At 39.4% G+C, this 14721-nt stretch overlaps 1 protein-coding gene across 4 annotated transcripts in view; it reads left to right on the plus strand.

Annotated features, from left to right (window-relative positions):
- TBC1D22A (TBC1 domain family member 22A) overlaps nt 1–14721 on the plus strand; it is a 273038-nt gene that overhangs the window by 7109 nt on the left and 251208 nt on the right. For 3 of the 4 annotated variants that reach the window (XM_033958717.1, XM_033958716.1, XM_033958714.1), the window contains exon 3: nt 13581–13909. In XM_033958717.1, the coding sequence (XP_033814608.1) occupies nt 13581–13909 (329 nt within the window). Of the gene's footprint in view, nt 1–5798; nt 5866–13580; nt 13910–14721 lie in introns of all 4 variants that reach the window. The other variant, XM_033958715.1, reaches the window with a different exon arrangement.

Genomic DNA, 14721 nt, shown 5'->3' on the forward strand with positions numbered 1-14721 from the left:
GGATTACTAGAACTTTGTAAGGATTGGCACCATTGATATAGAACAGTGTTTCTCAACACGTGGTACGCGTACCCTTAGGGGTATATGAGCCGCTTGTTGGGAGTACCTGACAATGTGAGGATCTCTCACCTCCCATGCCCTCCTTCCTGCCCACCCTTCTCCATCAAAACCAACCCAGAAAGCTTCCCTCCGATGTCAGAACTGACGGCAGGAAAGCCTTCAGGGTCAACGGGGGATCCCAGTTACCTCCTTCCAGGTGAGGTGTTCCTTCCTGCCTTCAGTGACACTTGTTGCAGGGACGCACGCATCGGTGGCTTTTTCTTGCTGCATGTGGCTGACCCAGAAACCTTCTCTCTGATGTTAGAGCTGACATCAGAGGGAAGGCTTGTGGATCAGCCACGTGCAGCATGTGAGATGCTATCCGAGTGCCGCTGAAGGCAGAAGAAGCAGCCCAGCTAGACAGATGTGAAGGAAGTGAGTGTGGCCCTGGAGCGAGCAAGTAAGGGAGAGAGGGGACATAATCTGGGACAAAGAGAGAAAGAAGAGGGGGGGGAAGGAGTGGGTTGGGACATAGGAGGGCATAATTTTGGGACAAAGGCTGGAACGCTGGGGGTGGGGGAGTACAAACTCAGGACACAGAAGGAAAGGAGGGGGCATGAACATGGGACACGGGAGGGAGGAAGGGGGCCCTAACTTGGGACATGGGAGGGAATAGAAAGGGAGAATTGTTGGGTATGAGTATGTGAGTGAAAGGGAAAGAGATGGTGTACATGGGGAAAGGAAGAAAGAGGAAAATTGGGCATAGAGAGAGAGAGTGGAGTGAGGTAGAGATGAATGGGGAATAGAAGGATCTAATCTAATCTTTGATTTTATATACTGATTCATCCCAACAGGAGGGCTTGACTCTTAACATAATATTAACAAATTATACTAGAGATTAGAACAGGAACTGTATCTTTTAAGCCAAAAGTATTATCTTTTATGACTGATTATTTGAAACAGAAAAATCATTAATAAATTTCTGGAATAAATGTCTTCAATATTTTACGAAAAGTGGGTAGATGAGAGAGAACTCTAATTATAGAAGGGAGGTCATTCCAAACTTTTATGAATAAAAAAGAAAATGCCTTAGTTTTTATTCTCTTAACAGTGGGAAAGCCAAGTTTGTATTTCTGAAAACTCCTAGAGTTAGAGATTTCCTGAGAATTAAATGAAACAGAGACCAAAGGAGACCGAAGGATTTTGAAACAGAGACCAAAGGATTTTGAAAATTACAGTTGCACACTTAAATTGGATCCTCCAGTAGACGGGAAGCCAGTGAAGGGATCTCAATAAAGGTGTGACATGGTCATATTTATGTTTACCATATATCAATTTGGCTTCTGCATTCTGGATAAATTGTAACCTCTTCAGATTGCATTTACTTAAAAGCATAAAGCGAGTTGCCATAGTCCAACTGAGATAGAATAATAGCTTGAACCAGAACTTCAAAATGTTTTTGAGAAAAAGATGACGTACTCTTCTAAGCATCGTTAAACTAAAAAAGAATTTTTAAAAACTTTTTTTTAAAATAAATCTTTATTCATTTTAAGAACATAAGAACATAAGCATCGCCTCTGCCGAGTCAGACCATAGGTCCATCGTGCCCAGCAGTCCGCTCCCGCGGCGGCCCCCCAGGTCAATGACCTGTAAGTGATCCTTTACTAAGACATTTTATCCTGTATAGTACCCCTCTGATTATACCCTTCAATCCCCTTTTCCTTCAGGAACTCATGCAATCCCTTTTTGAAACCCAAAATCGTACTCTGCTCTACCACTTCCTCTGGAAGTGCATTCCAGGTATCCACCACCCTCTGAGTGAAGAATAACTTCCTAGCATTTGTTCTGAATCTGTCTCCCTTCAATTTTTTTTAATGCCCTCTTGTTCTTGTTTCCTCCGTCAATCTGAAGAATCTGTCCCTCTCTACCTTCTCTATACCCTTCATGATCTTGTAAGTTTCTATCATGTCCACTCTAAGTCTCCGCTTTTCCAGAGAAAAGAGCCCCAGCTTCTCCAGCCTTTCAGCATATGAAAGGTTTTCCATGCCCTTTATCATTCTTGTTGCTCTTCTCTGGACCCTCTCGAATATCGCCATATCCTTCTTAAGGTACGGCGACCAATACTGAATGCAGTATTCCAGATGCGGGCGCACCATCGCCTGATATAGCGGCAGGATAACCTCTTTGGTTCTGGTAGTGATTCTCTTTTTGATAATGCCCAACATTCTGTTCACCTTCTTTGAGGCCGCTGCACATTGTGCCTCTGGCTTCATTGTTTTGCCCACCAAAAGCCCCAAGTCCTTTTCAAAGTGCATATAAAAAATACAATAATTGGTACAATAAAACAGCACTTATAACTACCAAATAGTAATAGAAATATCTTTTCTCCCCCCTCCTCCCCATCCCGGATATGTGTAAAACTCTCTTAAAAATGGAAGGCTTATACTATTGATTTGTGGTTACAAAATTTGCTAATGGGCCTGAAATCTCATTAAAGTTTTTAAAATGACCAGTTAGTTCCAAATTCATACATTCATATCAATATAATAAGCACAGGGATTCCCACCAAAAGGTATGATTCAGTCTATCGCAATTCTTCCAATTTTTTGTGATCATCTGTACAGCAATCCCAGTCATAACAAGAAGTAGTCTATTCTTAGCTGTCGAAATTGGAGACTTGGGTTGTAATACAGTTCCGAATAGTACAATATCATATGACATTGGAATGGAAGTATCCAGTATCCTATTAATTGTAACCCATATCAACTTCCAGAAGACGAATATTAAGGGGCAATAGTACAACAGGTGATCCAGTGTCCCTATATCAATGTAAGCATCTATTAGACTTTGAACTATCTAATTTTTGCAATCAAACAGGAGTCCAAAAAATCCTAGATAACAGAAAAAACCAGGTTTGTCTCATTTGAGCAGATAATGAAAGTGAAGAATCCAGAATAAAACCCAGAATTCTAGATGAAAAATCAATTTTCAGTGAGTCACCAGAGGCCAACAAAATTGAGCTGGGCAACTGCTCAATTTTTGGCCCAAATCATAATAATTTTGTCTTAGTAGTATTTAGCATTCCAGGCTAGTAAAATGAATATCTGGTGGAGTACTCTAATTCCTCAAGATCAATCTTATCTTGCTTTTAGAAAAGCATTAAAAACCTACTTGTTTGATAAATTTATATCTTAACTGTTTTAACATTGTATTTATGATTCGCTGGTTGCCCAGCTTTTCTTGATGTAAACTGCTTAGAACTCATAGTATGGTGGTATACAAAAATAAAGTTTATTATTATTATAATTTCATGCACACCGAAAGGCCCTGATTCTGTATAGGACACCCGGGAGGGGCATCCTATACAGAATCGGGCCTACACTAACCCCAATTCTGTAACCGGCATCCATGTTACAGACGCCGGTTAGAGAATCAGGTTAGAGTAGACGCGGCTTTAGGCGCCTGGGCCAATAAGGCCTTAGGGTTAGTGGGGATGGGCGGACCCGCTATGCCTAAGGCCTGATTGGTCCAGGCTTCTAGAGCCTGGGCCAATCAGGCCTTAGGCTTAGCGCGGATGGGCCTGGAAGGGGCGGGCCCGCCTAATTTCGATGAGGTGGGTCTGCCGGCTGGACGATAGCAAGACCAGTCTGGCCGGCCAACAATTTAGAGGTTGGGGGGAGGTTAGGGGGGTCACCGGGGGGGGGGGGTAGCGCGGGGGGTGTTAGCGTGGGGGTTCTGGAGGGGGTGCGGCTTTCCAGCAGGAGGGGTTGGGCACCGTCCTGCTGGTGATCGGGAGTTTCGGGGGGGGGGAGGGCGGATTTCCGGCAGGAGTGGTTGGGCACCCTCCTGCCGGCGATCGGACAGGCAGCCGCGGCTGCTATACTTATCGCTGCAGGAAGATCCCTTGCCGCGATAAATATAGTGGCCTCATCTACTTACAATGTAGGCCAGCATTTTGCTGGCCTACATTGTAAGCGTCTCTTCCTCTACTAGGGAGACGTATAGGGCCACCTAGGTTCGCCTAAGGCCCTTAGGCGAGCTTAGGCAGTCTTGTGGGCCTCCCTAGGTTCCCGGAGGTGCCTTCAATATAGGTGGCCTGCCTGGGGAGCATTTTTTTTTTTTTAATGTGCATCCCGATTGGCTGATTAGACAGCTGTAGGACGCCTACAGCTGCCTAAAATCGGGACATACTTTGCAGAATCAGGGCCAAAATGCCCAATCTTGAATTCTTAAAATGCAGGAATTAATATCTGATTTCAAACTATTCAAAGAAGGGTCAACTTCCAACAAAACAAAATTATCATCTGCATAATTATAAATTGTTTCGATTGGAAATTGTTTCAAGGACTGCAAAGTAGTCATATAAATGTTAAACAAAATAGGGGACAGTGGTGAGCCCTGCAGTACTCCACAGTTAGAGGGAGATGTTGGATATGGTGGTGGAGAGTGAGCATAGGGACAGATTGAAGGGAATGCAAGGGGAGGAATGTTGGACATAGTGATGGAGAGAGAGATGTGGCATTGTGCTGGAGAGGGGTGCAAAAGGCAAGTTTGACCACGTCTCTCCACTCCTGTCCAAGCTCCACTGGCTTCCAGTACACTCCAGAGTCCTCTTTAAATGTGCCTGCTTAGCCTTCAAGATTCTACACGGCATCCTTCCTCCCATTATTCCACTCCTTTGGAACTCCTCTAACCCTAACTCCACCAGATCTTCCCAAAAACTGAAACTATCATTCCCTTCTACAAAAGGTATATCCTGCGCAGGAAAACTAGGAACATCCTTCCCCTTTAGGAAAACTAGGAACATCCTTCCCCTTTAGAACCACAGAACTCTGGAACAACCTCACATCCCCGCTCAGAAATTCAAACTCCCTCCAATTCTTCCGCAAACACCTGAATACTTGGCTCTTTTCAAAAATCTAACACCTCCTGCTCTCTAGGACCCTTGTCCCTCTCTTTCTTCTTGTTCCTTTCCTATAACCCTTCATTGGAGTTCCTTTCTTCCTAACTCTGTAAACCATGCCGAGCTCTACGCTTGTGGAGATGGCGCGGTAAACAAACCTAAGGTTTAGTTTAGTTTAGAAGGAGAAATGGGCATGGGGCTGGTGGGCAGTGGTGAAAAATGCTGCATATGATCCGGGGGATGAGAGAGGGAGAAATGTTGGATGTGGCAGTAGAAGGGGTGGGAGAGATGCACCCTGGATATCTCTCTCTTTCCCTACTCCTTTTGCAGCAAGGGAGGGAATGAGAGAGAAAGACAGATGGACAGTGAGAGAGAGAAGTAAAATTCTGTTATCCCTTGTGACACACCTGGAATCTCTTCGGGGCACACCACTGTGCCTTGGCACACAGTTTGAGAGTCACTGACTTAGAGATTCATTAAAACATTCAGTTTTTCCAGGGTGCCTAAACTTTTGTACACAATTATATGCTGCAACAAATACCTCTTCATCACAATTTGTTTTAGCTTTCTTTCTTGGTGCTCAGACTCTTTACTTCTTTAAGATTAATTTTCTTGTGGTTTGTATTTAATGTTCCTCTCTTATTTTTGTAACTAATGTTATTCTATTACTGGTACAGCTTAGATATCTTTGTACTTTAGAACTTGTACCAATGCCAGTAGTGTGCTCAGAGATAAAAAAAGATAAAAGAACACATAGAATAAAAGTGTTTTTTACTTTGTGTACACATTAGCATTCAAAAGTCATTAGCTTTTAGAACCCCAAAATAAAAGAAAATTTGTCCTCGTCTCATGTCAGCAGATCCACAACAGAGGGCCAAGCCAGCATGACTGTTCTCCCAGCCCCAGTTTATGAATATTGGAAGGTTTGTTGATCTCATTCTGCTTCTAGCTCTCCTCTTTGGTTTCTATTCTCTGGAGTCATGCTTTATTCTATTTTTATGTCGCATTCACTGTTATGATTGGATGTTTTTAGATGATTACAGTATACTTAAAATAATTTACACTCTATAATACACATGTAGTTATTGTATTTTATTAAATACATGTTCCCTAAACTACATATCTTGCTGCTGTTTTGTACTTTACTATACACCCCTATTCAAAGTTTAAAACCTTGCAGATTTTGGTGTATAATAATTACAAATACAGGTAAGATAATATGGGAGGGAATTAATGTAGTTACATTGATGCTATATGTACATTACATTACTGGCTTATATTCCGCCTGTACCTTTCTTGAACTAGGGTACATTACAGTTTTAGCTTTCTGTTTAGGGTTTGTAACTGCTGCTTCATTGTTCCATGCAGTTTGCCCCCCCCCACGTTTGTCTAATGATTTTTGTAATTACCACTTTTCACAGGTTTTTCTCATGCCTTTTTTTGTTCAAATATTTTATTGATTTTAATATACAATGCATTTTTGAATGTACAGTATAATCATTTTACTGATATTTTGAGCAGTTTATCCCATTACATTGGATCCTTTTTGCATATTGCATGCTCTTTTGAATTCTGTTACTGGTTTATCTCTATCACTTCCTTTGGTGGCCTATTCCATTCATCTACATCCCTTTCCAGAAAAAAATGTATTTCCTGATGTTATTACTTGGTCTTCCTCCTTAGAGCTTCATGTCATTACCTGTAGTTCTGCCATTTCCTTTACTTTGCTAATAAAGTCAGAATCAAAATGTTATAAATTAAATTAAATTCAGTGAGACAGATTTGTGAAAATGCAGTGACACTTTCAGGAGTAGAACTGATGAATATGACATCTGATGTAACCGGAATCTTTTTAATACGCTACTACAATTTTAATGTCACAAATAGAACTAGCCTGACAGCATATTCTTCGAACATGGTCTGTTCGTAACTTAAACCACACTTTTTTCGAGGAATGGGCATTGACATGGCAGATGAGGTTCAACGTGGATAAGTGTAAAGTGATGCATGTCGGTAACAAAAATCTCATGCACGAATACAGGATGTCCAGGGCGGTACTTGGAGAGACCTGCCCGGAAAGGGACTTGGGAGTTCTGATCGACAAGTCGATGAAGCCGTCCACACAATGTGCGGCGGCAGCAAAAAGGGCAAACAGAATGCTAGGAATGATAAAGAAGGGGATCATGAACAGATCTGAGAAGGTTATCATGCCGCTGTACCGGGCTATGGTACGCCCTCACCTGAGTACTGCGTCCAGCATTAGTCGCCGTACATGAAGAAGGACACGGTACTACTTGAAAGGGTCCAGAGAAGAGCGACTAAGATGGTTGAGGGGTTGGAGGAGCTGCCGTACAGCGAAAGATTAGAGAAACTGGGCCTCTTCTCTCTCGAACAGAGGAGATTGAGAGGGGGCATGATCGAAGAATTCAAGGTACTGAAGGGAATAGACTTAGTAGATAAGGGCAGGTTGTTCACCCTATCTAAGGTAAGGAGAACAAGAAGGCACTCTCTAAAGTTGAAAGGGGATAGATTCCGTACAAACGTAAGGAAGTTCTTCTTCACCCAGAGAGTGGTAGAGAGCTGAAACGCTCTTCCAGAAGCTGTTATAGGGGAAAACACTCTCCAAGGATTCAAGACAAAGTTAGACAAGTTTCTGCTGAACAAGAACGTGCGCTGGTAGGGCTAGTCTCAGTTAGGGTGCTGATCTTAGACCAGAGGACCGCTGTGTGAGCGGATTGCTGGGCATGATGGACCACTGGTCTGACTCAGCAGTGGCAATTCTTATGTTCTTATAAATGATGACTACAGTATATACTTGAATATAAACTCAGTACTGCCCTGGTGGTCCAGTGGTGTGGTGAGCTGGAGCTACCGATTGATCCCTCCCTCCATCATAGTGACTTTGCCTCTGCAACTAACTAACCAGCCTGTCCTTTCCCCTCCCCTCCTGATCCCCTTGCAGGCTTAACATAGTTCCTTGGTGGTGCAACGGTAAGGCAAGGCAGGAACAATCCTTCTACGCTCCTGCCCAGCAGTCTCCATAGTAAAAAAAAAAAAAAAAGGTTGCTGTGAGTTCCCGCGGCAGCCTTCGCAAGACTGGAAGAAGGGTAGGAAGAATGCCTACTCCCTCTTGCTGGTAGGCCCGCGTCTTCAAAATGGTGGCCTTCCTGGGGAGCACCGGGAGGGGCCTAAGGCCCTGATTGGCTCAGGCGACTAAGGCTCCTTTCACTGTGTTTGAAGTCAATTGAAAGATGGCTGCTTGCAAACAAATTGGATTAAACTCTATAAATGGCATCTACAAAACTGGTGCTAAAAAATATCTCTTAGCACTGTTCTATAAATGGTGCTTAAAGTTAGGCGCCATTTAAAGAATAGCGATTGTGTTGGGATCTACACCTAACTTTAGGCGTGACTACACCAACTAAACTTGTGCCTAAATTAAGTGTGGATTCCTGTTATATAACTGGGGCACATAAACCAGTGTAACGTCCCAAATATGTCCATGATCCTTCCCTGGCTGCACCCATAGTTTGGCACCGCATGTAAAATTTATATGCATAACTTTTAATTCCAATTAGCACCAATAATTATTTGTCCAAAATCCCATTTATTGGCACTAATTGGCTCATTATTCAATTAAATTGCCTGAGCAAATTATACATGTGCCCAAATTTGCGCATGCAATATTAACACCTTTTATAGTTTCAGATTGTGTCAATATATGAAGGACAAACATGTTCTTTCATCAGTCTTTATTGATTTAGATTCCTTGTTATTGATAAAATATCCTTCTCTTCGTTTCCTCTGTTCGGGGCTTGGGTGCCACTAACTTAAAAGATTGTCGATGAGATCTCTTGAGTTTTAATGAACCACAATTTATCAACAGGTGGTTAATCCCTTATAGCACGACACGGTCTCTCCGCTCGACTTCTCATAATCTTCTTTCCGTTCCCTCAATGAAAGTAATAGGAATTAGACGGCACGATATGTTTTCAGTTATGGCCCCCCAATCGTGGAATCTTTTACCCCAGTATATCAGAGAATTAAAAGACTTAACCTTATTTAAAAAAACTCTAAAAACATTTCTCTTTAAAGATGATTCCTAGCATATTAATAATCGATTTTTACTTAAGCAGCTAAAATTACCCCCCCTTTTTTTGTTCTTTCCTTTTATGTTTTTCCTTCTCTTCTATCCAAACATTGTAACTTTTCTCACTTACCCACACAATTCATGTAAGTTTTAACCCATAACAAAGTTATTTTATATGTATGTATTTTGTATGTAATGTTTTAATCCATAACAAAAGTTATTTTATATGTTAACACTAATATTTTATTTGCATATTTTATTATGTTGTACATCGCCTAGTAATTTAAATAGGCGATTCATTAAGAACAAATAAACTTGAAACTATTGAATATTGTAAAAGTGGTTTTCTTTAAGCTTCTTCATATGCTAACGTTTAAAAGATTATTTATTAACAAGCTGCATACAGTCTTTCAATCTTTATTCATTTCTTGCTTCGATTACTGTAATGGCTTTCAGATGTTGTGTTAAATCTCTTACAAGTAGCATAAAATGCACCTCTACCTCTTGTACATTCATTGCACAGAGCTTTATGTGATGAATCTACAGTTGCTATAGCTGCTTTGTTAAAACTCTGTTGATCGTTACATTACGTTATATTACATTTATTGACTTTTATTTTGCCTTGGCCTTGCTATTCCAGAAATTACAAATAATAAACATTACAGTTTTAGGTAAATTCCAAAAAAATAAAAAACTGGATTTTTCCAGAGGTTATAGATAATAAACATCACAGATTACAGTTAACTTGTGTTAAAATCGAGAGTTATTTAACGTATTTCCCTTTGGAAAACTCTGTAATCTACATTAACTTCTGTATCCAATTTTGCTGCTTGAAATGCCAATAATCCTAATAACTTAAATCTCTTTGTTCCCTTAATTGGGGAATAAGTAAAAAAGTTTTGAATTCTCTTCAAATCTGACCAATTTAGTCTGAACAAGTCAAACGTTCAGGTAAGTAGGTGCAGATCCGTATAGAACGTTATGTAATAAACAGTGAAATTTAAATGAAACTCAAGCTTGAACAGGAAGCCAATGCACTTTGAGATAAGCTGATGATATATGGTCTTATTTGTTTAGAGAAAAAAAATCAATTATAAAGGCATGTTTTGTATAGTCTGTAACTGATCTACTAGAGTTTTGAAGTTAGAGTCTCAAGGCTTAGTAGATGATCCAATTTGTGAACAGATTTGCTTGAGCAAGATTAGAGAGTGTGTATTTTTTTGTTGCTGTTCTGATATTGTGGAATGCCTTGTCTACTGAACTGCTTCTGATAATTGATGTAATCTCATTTAGATAGAAGCTTAAAGGGTTCTTATTTCACATGATTATTTTCTGATGTTTTAAAAAGAGTACCACAGTTATTAGAGAGATCTTGTTTTTATATGTATCGATTGTTTAATGTTTGTTTTAAGATTTGATTTAGCTGTTGTATTAAGGTTGATTTCATGTAGTATATTTTATTTTTTAAAGTTTTGTTTTAATTATAGTTTTGCTTTATTTTGTCTTTATTTTTGACTGTATGCACACTGTAACCGACTTTGATTTTCAGAAACTGCAGGTTATAAATAATTTTAAATAAATGTATGTTGTAGAATTCATTTTAAAATTATAGCAATTCTTTAGGATCTATTAAACATATGTTATATTTCAAAGATGTGTATTCTGCCTTTTAAATTTCCTAATGATCGCTGGGTTTTACTAAACAGTAGTAGAGGTTTCTACTGCAGGTTGGCGAGTTAAATGCTCCATCGCTCTAAGAATTCCTATGAGTGTCGAAGCATTTACCTCACTGGCCTGTGGTAGAAACTTCTATCACTGTTTAGTAAAAGGAGCCCTAAATTACAACATCACACAAACATCAGTTAAAACTAAAAATAACATTTTAAAAAATCATGAAATGCTGCCATCAGGTCTAAAAAGCATCTAGCTGAACTCCAGCATTAGGAATGATGACGACAATGATGAGAGGTGCCTTTAAAAACAATTCACAACTAGTACTTGGCATTAACATATAGTACAAAAAGCACCTAATATATCCCACACTAGCGCTAAGACTTCAATGTTAATAGTCACACTCGAAAGGATCCTCAGAACGCCATCTAAGCAATATAGTTTAGAGCGGCAGCACTCCTTGTAAAAGGTGTGATGTCACAACCTTCTTTAAATTTTTATAATGCTTCATTATACTTTTCTTTTTAGCATTTTTATGATAACTTTATAGTAACTTTTTTAAATATAACTATGTTTAAACTTAGTTTCAATTGCTGCTGCTGCTGCACCTTCCTCGCCGACGTGCTTTCATTACTTCATCAGGGTTGGGGATAATACTGGAACTGTAACAAAGATATCAATCACCATTACTATTGCCAAACATTATAGTCAAATTTAAAATTGATCTATATAGCATAAATATCTTACCTAGCCTGAAAAGCTCTATATAGCATAGCCTTTCAAACGAACCGCTGTGGCGTTATTGGCAACGCTAATGTAGGGAAACCCCTATGATGTAATTAACCCCACTACCTATCAGCTAACCAGGGATTCTGCTTCCATCCTCACACAACCCTGCGCAGGTAGATTATTTAGCTAAAGTCATCCATTCTCTGGATTCATTTAAACCTGCTGGATACATAGAGTTCAATTCAAACATCCAACGTAACTCCTTTAAGTTTAGCCTGTGTTCTCTGTTACCTCCCTCCCACCCTCCGTTACTGAGTTTATTACCCTTCATTTAAGATCTTTTATGGTATGTTTTAATGATAGCCAATGACGGATCAGAGGGGCGGTCTCATTCTCTGTGAGAACACAGGATTTATGTGGCTGGAGGCATATCTGGGGACAGAGTATGTGTGTTCTGCTCTAATTGGTTAGCACAGCTACATTGCTGCAAGGTAACTGATTAATGCATGAACCCTTACCGCCTACAAAATAAATGGTGGTACGAGCTCACACATGAATGGCCATGCACAATAGGAAAATTAATTTGTGGTCATTAATAGAAAAAAAAGAAATTTGGCTATTTTACCCATGGGATAAAAATGGCCTTAATGCATGAGAATGACCCACATAAGTATGCGCTAATGCTACTTTTTACTACCATTTGGGAGAAGGACTCCTCATTATGTTACTATAAGTTTTAATCCCAGTAGACATAATTATATTATTACGTTGGTTTTAATATGTTTGCTTTTATAGGCAAAAGTAACATTTTGTTGCCCTTCCATATAAAATTCTTGCCCAAATCATATGACAGCATTAATTTTTCCTAGCTTTTGACACTGAGATTTTGCACTTAGCACACTATAACAGCAAAAAGTCATGTGTAAAAAAGCTGTTCAAGTAACTGCTTGAGGCTCTGCTATGACTTCATTTTCCTTATCCCAGGCTTCTCCAATCTTAACATCTCAAATTCAATCTGCTGTTGTCCAACATCTGCATGTTTAGATTGGTACATAAGATTTTGTGACAATTGTCCTAAATTTATGGATGTAAAATTTTTTTCACAGAGCTCCTCTTCAACTGGCACACTTATCGCAAACTGATTAGTATAGAGGAGCAAATCAAACATACCCTGTGCAGTTAAGTACAGTCCTCCAACTTATGTCTATTTAAAATTTTTCAAGGCCTGCAGTTGCTACCCTCAGTAGACTAAATTGTCCAACTGAGCTTTAGTAAGTCAATATCTTCATAAGTCCAAAATCATATTTTATTTATTTATTTTTTAAAAAAATCTTTGATTTTATTAAGCATATAAAAAGTGCAACACATATACATTCAAAAATTCAATAAACAGCACTTACATACTTGCAAATTACTGAAACAATTTACCTCTCCCTCCCCCCCTTCCTAGATGCACGTGGAACTAAGATCAAATCTGGTAGGTGAATACTAATCATTAAGGTGTTTAACAAATGACTCCAGTGGACTCCAAATTTCTTTAAAATTCCTAATTTTCCCAGATTGCTCCGCTAACATTCTTTCATAACGATAATATAAACAAATAGTTTCCCACCAAAAAGTAAAATTCAGTCTATCCCAATTTTTCCAATTTCTGGTGATATTTAAATATTTATATTTACTATTAATCTCTGAGTTTAGTACTTATCTTTAACTCTGCAGTCTAATCAATGGGGACTTCCAACATGATAATCACTTTTTGCCCAACAGCTGTTTCAAGACACGTCCCCTGTAAAACATAATCTTCTATTAGAATAATGCATATCTCATTCTTTTAATTTCCAGTGAAGGTAGTAGGTCAATAAAAACTTTCCACACTCCTACCACAAGTTTGCACACCTGCCATCTTGGCTATTTTCTTCCCCAAGATGGCTGTGGTTTGTTTTGTGAATATTTAAATCAGTCATCTGATATACAGAGCATAGTTTTCATCATTTGTACTAACTGGCAATAGCACAAAAATATTTTTGGAGATGGATTTTATCATGAAATGTTTTAAAAATGAATGAAAGTGAAAGTAAACGTCTGTTAGTTTGGCTAATTTTGAGTATATCATTAGCACTATTTATATATGTGTAATGTGTATTGCAGCATGACAAAAACATCTCCTAAGCCACCTGTGACACCAATGAAATCGAAGAAAATTACCACCTTCAAAGAGTTTGAAAGCAATACAAGTGATGCTTGGGATCCAGGGGATGATGATGATGAACTTCTTACCATAGCAGCCGAGAACCTAAATACAGAAGTAGTCATGGAAACTGCAAACAAAGTTATTCAGAATCATAGCAAGTTACAAGAAAAACATAAACTGAAGGAGGAAGCGAATCCTATCCAATTTTCAGAACTACCATCTTTTATTAATATTGACAGTAAGATGATCAAGTCAGCAAGCGAAAGCCAGCTGCCAAGTTCTACAGGTACATTTATAATCGAATCAGAACCAGGTTTTTAATGTTCAAAATTCTTTATAAAGATTATCCTTTTATTTACTTTCCCCTTCTTTTTACTAAAGCCAGCAGCACAGGTTGGTGTGGTAAATGCTACAATGCCCATAGGAATTGAATGGGCATCAGAGCATTTTCCGCATGACATTTAGCTGTAAGACTTTGTAAAAGGGGGGCCTTTGTTATATGTGAGGCTACTTTCATAGTGGAGTTAATGGAACATATGGAATAAAGTCCCCAAACCAAGTTATGCTGCCTTTATAAAATGCAAATAAAATGCAGTGGACCATCAAATAAAGTAACAAGCCTCCAGCATTTAAATACGTTGCATATCTGCTGCCTCATGGGCCCACTAAAGAGGGAAATTATCAAAGTACTTTAAAAAGGTTGGCTTTTATCACACCTTGATTTACTATGGGACTCACCAACCTAAAATACCTCCGTACTGCAGGTTACTGACTTCCATGCTATCAGAATAATGCTTGCAAGGTTGCTCACAAATAGTATCATTATTATAAGGTCCTGGGAGGATCAGGCCACAAAGCTGGATCACTGGTCAGGGGCCACATTGTGTCTCCCAAGACCCTCATCTCCTATACTCACAACTTTTCCTACCTCACCGGGACCTGTTAGTTCCTAGTGGGGTTAGGCTAGTGCTGGATTTCAAAATGGTGCTGGTGACGCCTAGTGGTAGTCTCGTTGTACTACCAGTAGAGGTCATGTTCCCTTATAAGGGAACTTTCAAGGTAGACCTGGAGCACCTACTGGAGGTTAGGGGGGTCTTA

Source organism: Geotrypetes seraphini, chromosome 9 (genome assembly GCF_902459505.1).
Source record: "Geotrypetes seraphini chromosome 9, aGeoSer1.1, whole genome shotgun sequence".
NCBI classification, from domain to species: Eukaryota; Metazoa; Chordata; class Amphibia; order Gymnophiona; family Dermophiidae; genus Geotrypetes; species Geotrypetes seraphini.